Genomic DNA, 17,003 nt, shown 5'->3' with positions numbered 1-17,003 from the left:
TTTTCCAGCACTGTATCTCTTTCACCAATCAACTTCCCAGCTCTTTATTCCAACCCCTTCCCCTCCAGTTTCACCTATCACCTTGTGCTTCTTCCTCCCCTCCCCCCACCTTTTTATTCTGACTCCTCACTTTTTTTCTCTCCAGTCCCAATAAAGGATCTCGGCCTGAAACATCAACTGTACTCCTTTCCATAGATGCTGCTTGTCCTACTGAGCTCCTCCAGCATTTTGTGACTGACACAAAACTCTTTGTCATGGTCCCAGCAATCTTCTCCCTTGTCTCTCGTGGCATTCTGAGAATGTAACACTTTCACCTTCTGAACAATGACATGTTCCAGATTATCAATGTATCACTCCTGGTTATTGTCCTCCATGGATACACAAGATATTGCAGATGCTGGAATCTGGATCAACACACAAACCTCTGGAGGACCTCAGTATCTATGTTGTATATTTTACATTCAGTGGCCATTTATTATGTACACCTGCTCTTTAATGCAAATAGTTATCAGCCAATTATGTGGAAACAACTCACTGCAGACATAGACAGGGGGCTCAGCAGTTGTTCAAACCAAACATCAGCATGGGGAAGAAATGTAATCTAAGTATTTTTGACTTTGGGATGATTGTTGATGCCAGATGGGGTGATTTGAGTATTTCAGAAACTGCTGATTTTCTGAGATTTTCATACACACCAGTCTCTAGAGTTTACAGAGAATGATGCACAAAAGCCCAAAACTCCTACAATGAGTGGCAGTTTTGAGGGAGAAAATGCCTTCTGAATGTGTGAGGTTGGAAAAGAATGGATGGATTGCTTCAAGCTGACAGGAAGGCAACAGTAACTCAACCCGTTACAACAGGGGTGTGCGGAAGAGCATTTCTGAACCCAAAACACATTGAACCTTGAAGTGGGTGGATGGAAGGGATAGATAGGATAGAGATAGTTTCCACTGGTATGTAAGACTAGAACTAGGGGACATAGCCTCAAGTTTTGGGGGAATCAATTTAGGACAGAGATTAAGAGAAATTGCCTTTCCCAGAGAGCAGTGAATCAGTGGAATTCGCTGCCTAGAGAAGCAGTAGAGGCTGCCTCATTAAAGACATGTAAAAAACATTCGGATTAATTTTTGAATAGCAGGGGAATTACAGGTTATGGATAAAATGCAGGTAGTTGGAACTGAGTCCAGAGAAAGATCAACCATGATTACTGAGTGATAGAGCAGGCTCGATGGGCCAGATGGCCAACTCCTGCTCCTGTTTCTTATGCTGGTCCATGATATTTTGTATCTTTTCAAAATTAGTTAGATTTGACATAAACTCTTACCTATATCCTGTTCCACTGCCATGCTGTAATATTCAAGGTCCTATAAGAAAAGTAACAAAAACAATTACTGCAAACATCTTTCAGCTATATATGCTATGTTAAAACAAATGTTTAAATTGGAGATTTAAATCTAAATCTAGTTTAGATTATGATGGTTTCAGTTGGGATTTAAATTTACTCAGAATAAAACTTTTTTATGATGAAACACTGGTTAACTACAAGAGTATTGTGTCCAGATTTGGGTGCTGCATGTTTGAAAAGATCAAAATGGGGAGGGTGCAGATGAGAATTAGTACAATGAAACAGGGTGAAGGGATTCTAATGAAGTGCATGGACTGGAGAAGCATTATCTCATTTTGCCTCCATAAACATGCTGTTTTCTCAATTTTCCAGTTTTTATTATTGACTCTCTTCCCTCTATGGGATGTTGCCCCACTTGCTCAGTTCTTCTATCATTTTGAGTTTTTGCATTAGACTTTAGGGGAGTGGAAAGGGAGTAAGCTGACCTGGCTCTTCAGCATGCTTCAAATTCTTAGCTAATCAGATTCAGAGTAAAATTTATTATCACTGGCATATGACGTGAAATTTGTTATATCATGGGCACTAGCCATTTCATCATTGAGGACATCTTCAATAGGTGATAGCTCCAGAAGGTGGCATCCATTACTAAGGACCTTCACCATCCAGGATTTGCCAAAATTTTATTTCTACCATTGGGGAGGAGGTACAGGAGCCTGAAGGCACAAAGTCTACAGTAGTGCAGTGGAATACATTAAAAAATTACTTTAACTTACAATAAGAAAACGTATTTAACAAAAAGTATTTATTTACTTAATTAATTTACTTAGAGATACAGCGCAGAATAGGCCATTCTGGTCCTTTGAACTGCATTGCCCAGCAACTCTTGATTCTACCCTAACCTAATCACGGGACAATTACAATGACCAACTAACCTAGCAAATGGTACATCTTTGGACTGTAGGAACAAATTAGACCACCCAGAGAAAACCCACACATTCCAATAACTTCTTACATGCCATTGGAACTGAACTCCAAATGCTGACACCGTGAGATGTGGGTCTTCAGGCTCCTGTGTCTCATCCCTAAAGGTGGTATCAGGAAGTGGGCAAGCCTTGGTCCTTAATGATGGATGCTGCCTTCTTGAGGCATTGCCACTTGAAGATATATATATAATTTATTTATTTATTGATTGATTTATTGAGCTACAGCACAGAGTAGGCTCTCTGGCCCTTTGAGCAGCATCACCCACCAAACCCCTAATCACGGGACAATTTACAATGACCAATTAACCTACCTAATGGTCTTTGGACTGTGGGAAGAACTTGGAGTACCCAGAGGTAACCCATGTGGTCATGGAGAAGATGTCTTCAATGGTGCCGAGCATTGTGTCTGTAATGGAGCTGGCTGAGTCTATACAACCCTCTACAGCCTCTTGAGATCATGAGGAGTCCTGAATGATGGATGTCGTCTTCTGAGGTATAGGTCATTTAGTACTGAGCTGCGGAGACATTTCTTTACCCAGTGAGGAGTAAAATTGTGGAATTCATTATCAGAGAGCAGTTGAGGAAAAATAATATTAAAAATATTGAAAAAGTCATTATACAAAGTGATGAAGGCATGTTCAGACAGCAGGCGCTATTCTCCCTGTCAAAGTGTGCATGAAAGACATTGAGCTCATCAGGGAGTGAAACATCATTGCCAACTATGCTATACACGCAAAACGCTGGTGGAACACAACAGGCCAGGCAGCATCCATAGGAAGAAGTACAGTCAACGTTTCTGACCCTTTGTCAGGACTAATGGAAAAAAGAGATATTAAGAGATTTGAAAGTGGGAGGGGGAGGGGGAGACCCAAAATGATAGGAGAAGACAAGAGGGGGAGGGATGAAGCAAGGAGCTTAGAAATTGATTGCCAGTTATGCTGTTGGGTTTCTTCTTATGGGAAATAATGGCATGCAATTCCTGCCTCAGCTGTCACTAACCTCAATGATCTTTTTGCTCTTGTGATAGCCTAGACTTCTTGTAGCATTTTGGATCACTGGTCTTAAATGTCACAAATCTAGCCTTCAGCAGACTGTGAATCTCCTGGTTCATCCAAGGATTCTGGTTTGAAAAAACTGTATGTAACTCCCTGGGTCGCCCCAGGCTCGCTCAGCTCATTCTTGTCTAGGGGGAGCAGCCTTCAGCCCCGCCAAACTGGGTAATCAGCTGGTGTGGATGCTGTGTGATGTCCCCGCCTTGCCCAAAACCAGACAGTACACCATATGCGATTAAATGAGTACAATTTATAAAGGTTACTATAACTAAGTGATTAATAACGATACAGTATATATAAAGAGAAAATTAAAGAAAAGGCGCCAAACTTATCAAGGTCCAAACCACTTCGTGCACAGCCATTGGAGCTCAATTTCTGAAGTCTTCTGGCCACCATTCGATCCCCTCCGAACTCCTCGACTCTCCAAACAGCTCAGGACCCTCCGAGTGGTCAACCAAGCACATCTAGCTTCATCCCCCCCGCCCCCCTGGAGAATCTCCCGGCCTCGGACCCCCCTTTGGGGTCCGATCCTCGCCCAGCTTAGAGCATTGCGTCCTCTCTCTCGAACCCCTCGCGCCGATCTGCCCAAAAGCCCGTCAACAAAAGCTTACAGACTCAGAAGAAAGAACATTAATCCCCATTTGGTTTACAAAGGAATACCATTCTCGTTATCAGTAAATTAGCATTCCTGCCAGTTAACAAAAGGAAACCCTTTCCCAACAGTAACAAAGAAAAAAAGAAACCCCCCTTTACACACTTCCTCCACCAAATAAAAGTCATGTCTTCATGACTACTAAATAACTCGCCACCTTTCCTGCCAACACACCGTAACCCAAGCAAAAAACAGTGACATCTCCTCCCCACACAGTAACCCTCACGCCCTGTTCCTCAGGCGCTACTTAGGCCAACTATCTGGGAGTTCCCTAACCCTTCTGAGGCCTCCGTACCCCCTCACCTAAACCCTTCAGGCTCGGACACAACTGGGGATACCTTGGGCCCACTACCAACTCCTCTCTCAACCTCTCATTCATGCCCCACACTGCACACAGCTAACCCTCCCCGCCACACCTGACTCAATGGGAGAAGGGCCAAAGGTCTCTTCCTCAATCGAGGGAAAGTCAGCAAAAGGCAGCATGTACCACACATCCAGCACATCATCCATCGAATCTGTATTCTTCCTCATTCCTGTGATTGGTAGCTGTTGTTTGATCTTCTCCAAACGGAAACACGTGGCCTGCACTGCTCCCGCAGTCTCTTCAGCCTCCTGTTCAGTATTCACTGCACTTCTCTCCAGCTTTTTCTTCCTCATGACTTCTTCCAGATCAACCTTCAGATTTTGCACTTCATTTGAACTGTCGATGGTCATCTTCAGGTTCCCTTCAAGCTTCCGCTTCTCTCTTCTGAGATTCGTCTGTAATTTCTTCACCTCCGCAAACTCCCCTCTCCGGGTTCTCAGTTTGCTATTACCCTCAGTCAGACAACTTTCTTCATTCTCTCTAACTTGTAAGTCTTCCGAATGGTTCTGGATCACTTTCTCCAGTCTCTCCGTCTTCATTTCAAACTTGATTCCGTAGAGACAGTCACTCACGAGCTGCAACCTTCGCCAGCCCTGGCACGTGTCCCGAAAACACTTTAACTCGGTAGTTCTCAGCTGCTCCTGCAACGACCTCACTTCATATTCTCCTGAGGCAAATCCAAACACCAAGAGATCATCCACATACACCAAAACTCCAAATGCCTCCACATCCCCTATGGTCTTCCACCTGCCCAGCAGGAAAGTTGCAAGGGCTCCAGATATGCCCTGTGGCATCTTTTCGGACCCGAAGACTCCTAGGGAATTTATAATGGCCGTCTTCTCCTTGTCGGCCCCACTCATCGGGATCTGGCAACATCCACTCCTCAGATCCAGCACCTTAAACCATTTCGTACCACTCAGACAGGCCATCGCCTCTCCGGCCCTCAGGGCCATATTCTGGTCACTGACAGTGCGCCTCTTCTACGCAATACAATCCACACACACGCTGCCTACGTCTTCCACGGCTTCAGGGGCCAGTCGCCACAACCTCTCTCTCTCCGAGGTGTCTTCAGCAGTCAACTCCGCTCCCTCGTGGTATTTCGCAGCGTCCACTAAGAGGGTCTCACCCTCAGATACTTCCCCCAGGCCGTACCGCCACTGGCTCTTGTTTGAATTCGGTATCAGCCCAATGCTGCTACACACGTCCACACAAGCAGCTCGAAACTCTGGGTGCATCGACAATGCCTCCAAACAACGCTCACCCGCCTCTTCCGGGCAGGCCCCCAAGCACACCAGCAGGATATTGGTTCTCTCTCGAACAGAAACGCTGCCCGTCTCAACAGTGTCCGGACACATCAGCATTAACGATTCCTGAACCTCAGTCTCCTCCACATTTGCCTCCAAGAACTCTATTTTCACTGACCAACAACCGTCGTCTGGATAATCACCGGCACTGGTACCCCGAATCTCCAGTGTCCTCAATGTCGTCAAGGGTAAATGCTTCCAATAATGGTTATGAAACAAACTGTACAGCAACTTAACCGGCGCCCCGGTGCCGAGGATGGCTTTAACTTGACTTCCATCCATCCGTAACAACAACTGTGCGCTTGGCCCCTCTAAGCCTTCAGGAATAGGTTCTGTTCCTTTCGGGAGTTCCTTGGTACATTGCTGGGACCATGCTCCCCCAGAGACCTCAAGCCGTTCCCCCACTGGGCCTCCTCTAAGTTTCCCGACACCTCTCGAATCAACGGAACAACTGATCCCCTTGACAGATCCCCTTGGCACCACAAGCAATTTATCTGCCCCCCCCCAGGCAAAAAGAGATACCCTAAAAACTTCCCACCAATCTCCTGCCACGGATATGATAAGCCCCCCAGCTGCGGCATTTGACTTCCAGTCGAACCACACGCATTTTCCCACACTTTCCCAGAACTGGCAGCGGTCACTTCGAGGTAATTGCGCCCGACAATTCTAACAAAGTCACCAGCCCGCCTACTCAAACTTTCAACCCGTCCCTGTCGCTTTCCCTCAGCCAAGCACTGCCACTCACCCAACAACTGAGGGGTCCGCTCCGCCCACGCCTCCGCCCCTTTAGGGCTGGACGTTATTCTAAGAACCGGGCGGAGCTCACCACTGCTGAAACATCCCAACCTGTCACTCCTCACTCTCCAAACAGTACGGACAACCCATGGTCCCACCAACATTTCGTCAGCACTAGTCGGAACTCGAACAATGACCTCCAGGCTAGCAACAGCAGCCACCCCACCCAACACACACGTAGCGATAACCAGCAATCACACACCCACAAAGGCACACCAGCTCTTCGCCGCAGACACAATTTAAAGAGGGTGATCACACAGCTTCCACAGAAATCAACCCCGGACGAGCACCCCACAATGTAACTCCCTGAGTCACCCCAGGCTCGCTCAGCTTGTTCTTTTCTAGGGGGAGCAGCCTTCAGCCCCGCCAAACTGGGTAATCAGCTGGTGTGGATGCTGTGTGATGTCCCCGCCTCGCCCAAAAACAGACAGTACACCATATGCGATTAAATGAGTACAATTTATAAAGGTTATTATAACTAAGTGATTAATAACGATACAGTATATATGAAGAGAAAATTAAAGAAAAGGCGCCAAACTTATCAAAGTCCAAACCACTTCGTGCACAGCCGTTGGAGCTCAATTTCTGAAGTCTTCTGGCCACCATTCGATCCCCTCCGAACTCCTCGACTCGCAGCTCAGGACCCTCCGAACTCCTCGACTCTCCAAACAGCTCAGACCCTCCGAGTGGTCAACCAAGCACATCTAGCTTCATCCCACCCCCCCCCCCCCGGAGAATCTCCCGGCCTCGGACCCCCCTTTGGGGTCCGATCCTCGCCCAGCTTAGAGCATTGCTTCCTCTCTCTCGACCCCCTCGTGCCGATCTGCCCAAAAGCCCGTCAACAAAAGCTTACAGACTCAGAAGAAAGAACATTAATCCCCATTTGGTTTACAAAGGAATACCATTCTCGTTATCAGTAAATTAGCATTCCTGCCAGTTAACAAAAGGAAACCCTTTCCCAACAGTAACAAAGAAAAAAAAGAAACCCCCCTTTACATGTATGTTCTACAAACACACACCCATCCACTTTTTATATAGTCTTGATATAGTCAGTGATGGCTGAGGCATATTCTGATCCGAGGATGAATCCCTGAATATGGTTCCTATTGATAAATTTACCGATGACACCCTTGTTGATAGATTCTCAGATGGTGATGTGGCTTACAGGAGTGTGAGATAGTTTGGCTGGTGGAGTGGTGTCACAACGATAACTTCATAGTCAGTGAAGATGCTCTGTGCCATAAATGAACTCAGGATCTTTGAACTTGTCATTTTAAAATTCTTAGACTTCTTGGCATAATTTTGCAGTGTGTTGCTAACTTGTTTTCTTTATTTACAGTATATTCTAACTTTAGATTCAGATTATCATATGCACAATATATTGAAATTACAGTGAAATGTAACTACCAGCATAACCTAAGGCGCCACACATTCTGGCGCCAACAAAGCATGCTCAAAAGATTAAAGATTAGAATCATCTGTTAGGGTGTCTTGTGTACATCAAAACATTAAGCCATTGGTGTCAATGACTAGCACAGTCCGAGGACTGACAGCACACTTCCAGTGCCAATAACTCGCTACGTGGGTATTTTGCTTTCCTCCCACATTCCAAAGGAGTGTGGGAGGAATGCAAAATACCCATGTAGTCACAAGAAGAACTTACAGACTCCTTACAGACAGTGGCAGGATTAAACCCTGATTTTACAAAAGTTCAAATTTCAAAGTAAAATTTATAATCGGAGTACATACATGTCACCACATACAACCCTGAGATTCTTTTTCTATGGGCATACTAAGCAAATTTATAGAACAGTAACTGTAAATTGCAAACGTCAGGAACGATAAACTGTAAACAAGCTGTGCAAATGCAGATATAAATAAATAGCAATAGATAATCAGCAAGAAATAACAACATAACAGAATCCTTAAATAAGTTCCTTAATGAGTGTAGCTACCCCCTTTTGTTCAAGAGCTTGAAGGTTGAGCGGTAGTAACTGTTCTAGCCGTCTAAGTCCTGAGGTACCTGTACTTTCTACGTGATGGCAGCAGCGAGAGAAGTGCTTTGCCTGGGTGGTGAGGATCTCTGATGATAGATGCTGCTTTTTTTATGGCACGGTTTCATGTGCTCAATGGTTGGGAGGGTTTTACCTGTGATGTTCTAGGCCGAATCCATTACGTATATAGAATTTTCCTCTCAAAGGCATTGGTGTTCCCATATCAGGCCACAATGCAGTCAGTCAGCACACTATCCACCACACATCTATAGAAGTTTGGCAAGGTTTTGATGACATGCTGAACCTCCACAGACACCTGAGGAAGCAGAGGCACTGTTGTGCTTTCTTTGCAACAATATTTATATGATGAGTTCAGGACAGGTCTTCTGAGGTAGTGACCCCCCATGAATTTAAAGTTACTGACCCTTTCCACCTCTGATCCTCTAATGATTACTGGCTCATGGACCTCTGGTTTCCCTCTTCTGAAATCTACAATCAGTTCCTTGGTCTGATTGACACTGAATGAGAGGTTGATGTTATTACAGCACTTAGTCAAGTTTTCAGTCTCCCTCCTGTATGCTGTAAAGTGTTCCCAAACTCATACCATTATAGATTGAACCAGCCCCTACAGCCCCAGCCAACACATCCTTGGACAATGGTCCTGGTTGTAGAGTCACAGAGCACAGAAAAAGGCCATTCAATCCAATTGTTCCACGCTGAGTCTGGGCCTCTGCTCAAAGGCCAAGGATGTGGACATAGGACAAAGGACACCCGGAGTCCAAGCCTCTGCTCCATGCAGGAAGGCTACCAAAGTGGACAGGTGCGAAGATCACACCTGGATATCAGGTCAGTAGCTTCTGGGATCAGATGTCTGTGTGAGGAGAAGGCATAAGGTATACCAGGGTTGGTGAGTTTATGAGTCTGGAGTTTGAGCCTGTAGATTGGGGTCCTGTCATTGGCTAGTTTAGGGGGTCAGTACCAAAGACTGAAGTCCAAAGAAACATAAAAACGTAGAAAACCTAAAGCACAATACAGGCCCTTCAGCCCACAAAGTTGTGCAGAACATGTCCCTACCTTAGAAATTACTGGGCTTACCCATAGCCCTCTATTTTTCTAAGCTCCATGTACCTATCCAAAAGCCCCTTAAAAGACCCTATCGTATCCGCCTCCACCACTGTTGCAGACAGCCCATTCCACACACTCACCACGCTCTGAGTAAAAAACTTACCCCTGACATCTCCTCTGTACCTACTCCCCAGCACCTTAAACCTATGTCCTCTTGTAGCAACAATTTCAGCCCTGGGAAAAAGACTTTGACTATCCAAATGATCAATGCCTCTCATCATCTTATACACCTCTATCAGGTCACCTCTCATCCTCCGTCACTCCAAGGAGAAAAGGCCGAGTTCGCTCAACCTATTCGCATAAGGCATGCTCCCCAAACCAGGCAAAATCCTTGTAAATCTCCTCTGCAGCCTTTCTATGGCTTCCACATCCTTCCTGTAGTGAGCGACCAGAACTGAGCACAGTACTCTAAGTAGGGTTTGACCAGGGTCCTATATAGCTGCATCATTACATCTCGGCTCCTAAATTCAATTCCATGATTAATGAAGGCCAATACACCGTATGCCTGCTTAACCACAGAGTCAACCTGCGCAGCTGCTTTGAGTATCCTATGGACTCGGACCCCAAGATCCCTCTGATTCTCTACACTGTCAAGAGTCTTACCATTAATACTATATTCTGCCATCATATTTGACCTACCAAAATGAACCACTTCACACTTATCTGGGTTGAACTCCATCTGTCACTTCTCAGACCAGAAGGTTGAACAAAGATCCAGAAGTCAAAGCTTAATGGGCAAATCCTGGAGATTGGAAGTCATGAGGTCTGCTCTGCGGTTGGAGGATTGGTTTATGTGTGTGGGTAGGTGCATGGAAGAAGGAAATGGGCTTGTTGTTATTTTGTTGATTGTTGGGTTCTGTGTTGTTTTGCTAAGCGTTTTGGTAATGCTATTTTGGTGCTGGAATGTGTGGCAACCGTTGTCGGCTATGCCCAGCGCATCCTTAGGCATGGTAGTTGTTAATACAAATGACATATTTCACTTTATGTTTTGATATACATGTGATAAATAAGACCATAAAACCATAAGATGTAGGAGCAGAATTAGGCCATTTGGTCCATCACCATTTCATCATGATTTGTTTCAGGGGGAGTAGAATATAAAAGCAAGGAGATAATGTTGAGGCTTTATAAGACACTAGTCAGGCAGCACTTATATTGTCAACAGTTTTGGGCCACATATCTCAGAAAGGATGTGTTGTCATTGGAATGAGTTTAGATGTGGTTCACAAGGATGATTCCAGGTATGAAGGGGTTAACATATGAGACGTGCTTGGCAGCCTTGAGACTGTACACACTGGAATTTAGCAGAATGCATGGCAACCTCATTGAAACCTACCACATGTAGATAAGGTGGATGTGCAAAGGATGTTTCCTGAGGTGGGGTATCTAGAACTAGAAGGCACAGCCTCAAAATTGAGGGTGACCTTTTAAAACACAAGGAAGAAGGAATATTTTATAGCTTGAGAGTAGTGAATCTGTGGAATGCTCTGCCACAGAATGTACTGGAGGCCAAGCCCATATTTAAAGCAGAAGTTTATAGCTTCCTGATTAGTCAGGACATCAAAGGATATGGTGAGAAGCCAGGTGTATGGGGTTGAGTGGGATCCATGATCAGACATAATGTAACAGTGGAGCAGATTCAATGGGCTGAATGGCCCACTTCTGCTCCTATGTCTTAAGGTCTTATGGTCTACATCACGGAATTGCTTTCATGTTCAATCCTTTTCAAGCTCTCAGGTGTTTTGCCAGTCTAGAAATTTTAAAAATAAGTCTCTTGAAAAATAATTAGCAGGTGAGCTTTTTTGAAATGTGTAATTCAATATCTAAATTTATAAGGAATGCACTTTCAGTTGACACTTTTAAATGTAGCTCAAAACCTATTTTCAGCCAGCACCTTTTCATCTTGTATATTCCTGTTTGCCCTTCAACTTTCTGTAAAGCACTTTGAACTACATCGTCTGTTTAAAAAGTGCTCTATAAAAAAGTTATTATTATTATTATTTTGATTAATTGGAATAAAAGAATGAAAAATCTAACAGAATGTTGCCTGGACTTGGGGTCCTAGCTACAAGGGAAGATTGTGTAGATTGGAACTTTATTCCTTAAAACACTGGAGATTAAGGGGTGACCTTCTAAATGTACATTAGAGCATGAGGGGCAGGGACAGGATGAAAGCCACATTAGGTTTAAGATCAGAGGCAAGTGATTTAGAAGAGACATCAGGAACAGCTTTTACCCACAGAGGGTGGTGCATATTTGCAATGAGGTGCCAGCAAGGCCTTTGACAAAGTTCCACATTTATGGTTAGTTAAGAAGGTTCTGTTGTTAGGTATTAATGCTGGAGTAATAAAATGGATTCAACAGTGGCTAGATGGGAGATGCCAGAGAGTAGTGGTGGATAATTGTTTATCGGGATGGAGGCCGGTGACTAGCGGGATGCCTCAGAGGTCTGTTTTGGGCCCAATGTTGTTTGTAATATACGTAAATGATCTGGATGATGGGGTGGTAAATTGGATTAGTAAGTATGCCGATGATACTAAGGTAGGAGGTGTTGTGTATAATGAGGTGGATTTTCAAAGCTTGCAGGGAGATTTATGCCAGTTAGAAGAATGGGCTGAACGTTGGCAGATGGAGTTTAATGCTGAGAAGTGTGAGGTTCTACATTTTGGCAAGAATAATCCAAATAGAACATACAGGGTAAATGGTAGGCCATTGAGGAATGCAGAGGAACAGAGAGATCTAGGAATAACAGTGCATAGTTCCCTGAAGGTGGAGTCTCATGTAGATAGGGTGGTGAAGAAGGCTTTTGGAACGCTGGCCTTTATAAATCAGAGCATTGAGTACAGAAGTTGGGATGTAATGTTAAAATTGTACAAGGCATTGGTAAGGCCAAATTTGGAGTATTGTGTACAGTTCTGGTCACCAAATTATAGGAAAGATATCAATAAATTAGAGAGAGTGCAGAGACGATTTACTAGGATGTTACCTGGGTTTCAGCACTTAAGCTGCAGAGAAAGGTTGAACAAGTTAGGTCTCTATTCATTGGAGCGTAGAAGGTTGAGGGGGGATTTGATCAAGGTATTTAAAATTTTGAGAGGGATAGATAGAGTTAACGTGAATAGGCTGTTTCCATTGAGAGTAGGGGAGATTCAAATGAGAGGACATGATTTGTGAGTTAGGGGGCAAAAGTTTAAGGGAAACACAAGTGGGTATTTCTTTACTCAGAGAGTGATAGCTGTGTGGAATGAGCTTCCTGTAGAAGTAGTAGAGGCCAGTTCAGTTGTGTCATTTAAGGTAAAATTGGATTGGTATATGGACAGGAAAGGAGTGGAGGGTTATGGGCTGAGTGCGGGTAGGTGGAACTAGGTGAGATTAAGAGTTCGGCATGGACTAGGAGGGCCGAGATGGCCTGTTTCCGTGCTGTGATTGTTATATGGTTATAAATAGTGTTTGAGGAGGGAACATCAGCAACATTCAAAAGGCATTCAGGTAAGTACATGGATAGTAGAGGCTTAGACAGGTCAGATGTTATTTAGGTACAGTTTTTCATAATTCTTGTATTTGTTCTTTCTCTGTTGGGAAATGAATCTCAAGGATGTAAATGGAGGTCCTTTGATAATAAATTTACTTTGGTTTTGACTTGAGGGCTATGGGCCAAAAACATTCATATGTGACTTCTTCGTTGGGAAACAAAGTCTGCACGGCCCGTGTCCATGCTCCATGACTCTACATAACAGTAAACTAACAATGACTTGCATTTAAAGAAGCCATTCTACTTGTGTCACCAAATGGCAAGTAAGGAACTGATGGCTAAACTTTTCAGATATCTCTCCATACCTGTGGTGGCACAGTCATCTTGCTGTGTTTCTGTTTCAGCTTCTCCTCTATCTTCAGCTTCAGGCTGCTCAGCACATACTCTACAACTCCAGGTGAGCACTGTACCACCTTGCGGACCACATTATCAGGTACAAAGAAGTTGAGCCTGTTGAACACCTTCCTGCATTAAGAATATATTTTAAGAACTTAAAGCTTTCAAATGTATAAGAGCAGAATTAGAATCGGAGTCAGAATCAGGTTTAATATCACTGTCATATGTTGTGAAGTTTGTTAACATAGAGGCAGCAGTACAATGAAATACATGATAATAGAAAAAAAGTCAATTACAGTTATATATATATATATACACTAAATAGTTAAATTAAATCAGTGCAAAAACAAATACCCCCTGTAATATAAACAAAAATTGAGGTAGTGTTCATGGGTTCTGTGGTAAACCACGTACACCTGTCTGGACACACTCCTCTGCTGACTGCTCCAGTGGCTCCTCCCACAGACCCCTGTATAAAGGTGATTGGGGCACTGCTCCTCCCTCAGTCTTCAACATGGCTGTGCCCGTTTTCGCTGTTAATAAAAGCCTATCATTTTGTACTGCCAGTCTCCTAGAGTTATTGATAGCATATCAGGTTCAATGTCCATTTAGGAATTGAATGGCAGAGGAGGAGAAGCTGAGTGTGTGCCTTCAGGCTTCCATACCTCCTCCATGATGGTAACAATGAGAAGAGGGCATATTCTGGGTGATGGGGGGGGGGTGGTTCTTAATAATGGATGCTGGCTTTCTGAGGCACCACTCCTTGAAGTTGCCTTGGATACTATGGAGTCCAGTACCCAAGATGGAGCTGACTAATTTTACAACTTTCCATAGCTTCTTTCAATCCTGTGCAGTAGACCACCTCCCCGTACCATGCATTAATGCAGCTGTCAGAATGCTTTCCACAGTACCTCTGTAGAAGGTTTTGAGAATTTTAGGTGACAAACCAAATCTCTTCTAAGGAAATATAGCTGCTGTTTTGCCTTCTTTACAGCTGCATTGATATGTTGGGACCAGGTTAGATCCTCTGAGATCTCGATAGCCATAAACTCTCTCCACTTCTGATCCCTCTATGAGGAATGGTTTGTGTTCCCTTATCTTACCCTTCCTGAAGTCCACAATCAGCTCTTTAGTCTTACTGATGTTGAGTGCATTAAGACATTTGGCCCATTCAGTCTGCTCCACTATCTGATCCTGGCTGATTTATTAGCCTCCTCTACTGCCTACTCCCTTTGACACACTTACCAAACAACCTCCACTTTAAGTATACCTGACTGACTTCAAAGCACATGAAAATCATATCCTTATCACCACAGACCTGGAGCTAGGTCAAATTATTAGAACGTAGAACATAGAAATCTACAGCACATTACCGACCCTTCGGCCCTCAATGTTGTCCTGACCATGTAACCTACTCTAGAAACTGTCTAGAATTACCCTAGTACTTAGCCCTCTATTTTTCTAAGCTCTATGTACCTATATAAGAGTCTCTTAAAAGGCCCTATTGCATCCGCCTGCACCACCATTGCTGGTGGTGCATTCTATGCACCCATCACTCTCTGTGTGAAAAACATACCCACTGTACCTACTTCGAAGCACCTTAAAACAATGCCCCTCGTGTTGGTCATTTCAGCCCTGGGAAAAAGACTGGCTATCCACATGACCAATGCCTGTCATCATCTTATACACCTGTCAGGTCACCTCTCATCCTCCATCACTCCAAGGAGAAAAGGACAAGTTTACTCAACCAATTCTCATAAGGTATGCTTTACAATCCAGGCAACATCCTTGTAAATCTCCTCTGCACGCTTTCTAGAGTATCTACATCCTTCCTGTAGTAAGGTGACCAGAAGCGAGCACAGTACTCCAAGTGGGGTCTGACCAAGGTCTTATATATCTGTAACATTACCTCAACGCTCCTGAATGCTGTCCCACGGTTGATGAATGCCAACACACCATATGCCTTCTTAACAACACTGTCAAGCTGCGCGGCAGCTTTGAGTGTCCTATTGACACGGACCCCAAGATCTGTCTGATCTCATTGTCAAGAATCTAACATTAATACTATATTCTGTCTTCAACTTTGACCCACCAAAATGAACTACTTCACACTTACCTGGGTTGAAGTCCATCTGCCACTTCTCAGCCCAGTTCTGCAGCTTATCGATGTCACGCTGTTAGCTCTGACAACTCTCCAGACAATTCATAACACCCCAACCTTTGCATTATCAGCAAACTTACTAACTCACCCTTCTACCTCTTCATCTAGGTCAGTTAGAAAAATCACAAAGAGGAGGGGTCCCAGAACAGACCCTTGCAGAACACTACTGGTCATTGACCTCCATGCAGAATACAAACCGCCTACAACCATCCTTTGCCTTCTGTAAGAAAGCCAATTCTGGATCCACAAAGCAAAGTCTCTTTGGATCCCATGCCTCCTTACTTTCTGATTGAGCCTCGTATGGGGAACCTTATCAAATGCCTTACTGAAATCTGTACACACTACACCCACTGCTCTACCTTCATCAATGTGCTTTGTTACATCCTCAAAGAATTCAATCAGGCTTGTAAGGCACAACTTGCCCTTGACAAAGCCATACTGACTATCCCTAATCAGATTATGTCTCTCCCAATGTCCATAAATCCTGCCTCTCAGGATCTTCTCCAACATCTTGCCCGCCGCTGAAGTAAGACTCACTAGTCTATACTTTCTTGGGTTATCTCTAATCCTTTTCTTGAATAAGGGAACAACATCTGCAACCCTCCAATCCATCAGTACTTCTCACATCCTTATTGATGATGCAAAGATCATTGCCAGAGGCTCAGTAATCTATGCCCTCACCTCTCACAGTAGCCTGGGGTATACCTTGTACAGTGCCTGCGACTACCTAACTTAATGTTTTTCAAAAGCTCCAGCACATCCTCTTTCTTAATGTCTACATGCTCAAGCATTTCAGTCCACTGTAAGTCATCCCCACAATTGCCAAGGTCCTTTTCCCTGGTGTATACTGAAGCAAAGAAATCATTGTGATTAATGAGGGACATTCAGCATCAGTGTGAAGTTGCATTGCTACAGTTTTTATATGGGTCTCAGGAACATGCAGGAGTATATTTTTATGTGTTCATTTATGGAGCGTGGAGTCACTGAAAAAGTAACTCATTCCTCCTCACATGATCAAAAGAGAACATAGAATAGTACAGGACAGAAAAAGGCCCTTTAGCTTGTGATGTCTGTACTGACTTTGACATCAAATTAAACCAACCTCATCTGCCTGAATGCCTCTTAGACACTGCTAGTATACCTGCTCCACCACCTCACTTAGCAGCGTGTTCCAGACACCCACGCATGTGATCATGGGCTGAGCAGCTGCCAAACCAGGTTGTGATGCATCTTCCATGGTGCGTTGATGAGACGCCCATGTATGACATGGTAGCGTCATGATGTATGCAATTCATTTTCATTTTTCAATCTTTTTATTGATTTTCAAATAAAGAATATACAAATTGGAGGAGGAGTTTAG

General features: G+C 44.1%; 2 protein-coding genes across 2 annotated transcripts in view; one reads left to right on the top strand and one right to left on the bottom strand.

Annotated features, from left to right (window-relative positions):
* LOC132391936 (snake venom metalloproteinase BmooMPalpha-I-like) overlaps positions 1-17,003 on the top strand; it is a 130,132-nt gene that overhangs the window by 2,531 nt on the left and 110,598 nt on the right. The gene's annotated exons all lie outside the window — the stretch shown is intronic.
* The window catches only part of LOC132391937 (sperm flagellar protein 1-like), a 58,851-nt gene that overhangs the window by 17,659 nt on the left and 24,189 nt on the right, over positions 1-17,003 (bottom strand). Inside the window, exons 3-4 of the mRNA XM_059965740.1 lie at positions 13,452-13,611; positions 1,325-1,364 (exon numbers count right to left, since the gene is read on the bottom strand). Coding sequence (XP_059821723.1) covers positions 1,325-1,364; positions 13,452-13,611 — 200 coding nt within the window. The remainder of the gene's footprint in view (positions 1-1,324; positions 1,365-13,451; positions 13,612-17,003) is intronic.

Source organism: Hypanus sabinus, chromosome 3 (assembly GCF_030144855.1).
Source record: "Hypanus sabinus isolate sHypSab1 chromosome 3, sHypSab1.hap1, whole genome shotgun sequence".
Taxonomy (NCBI): Eukaryota; Metazoa; Chordata; class Chondrichthyes; order Myliobatiformes; family Dasyatidae; genus Hypanus; species Hypanus sabinus.
This window is presented reverse-complemented; position numbering and strand designations above follow the sequence as displayed.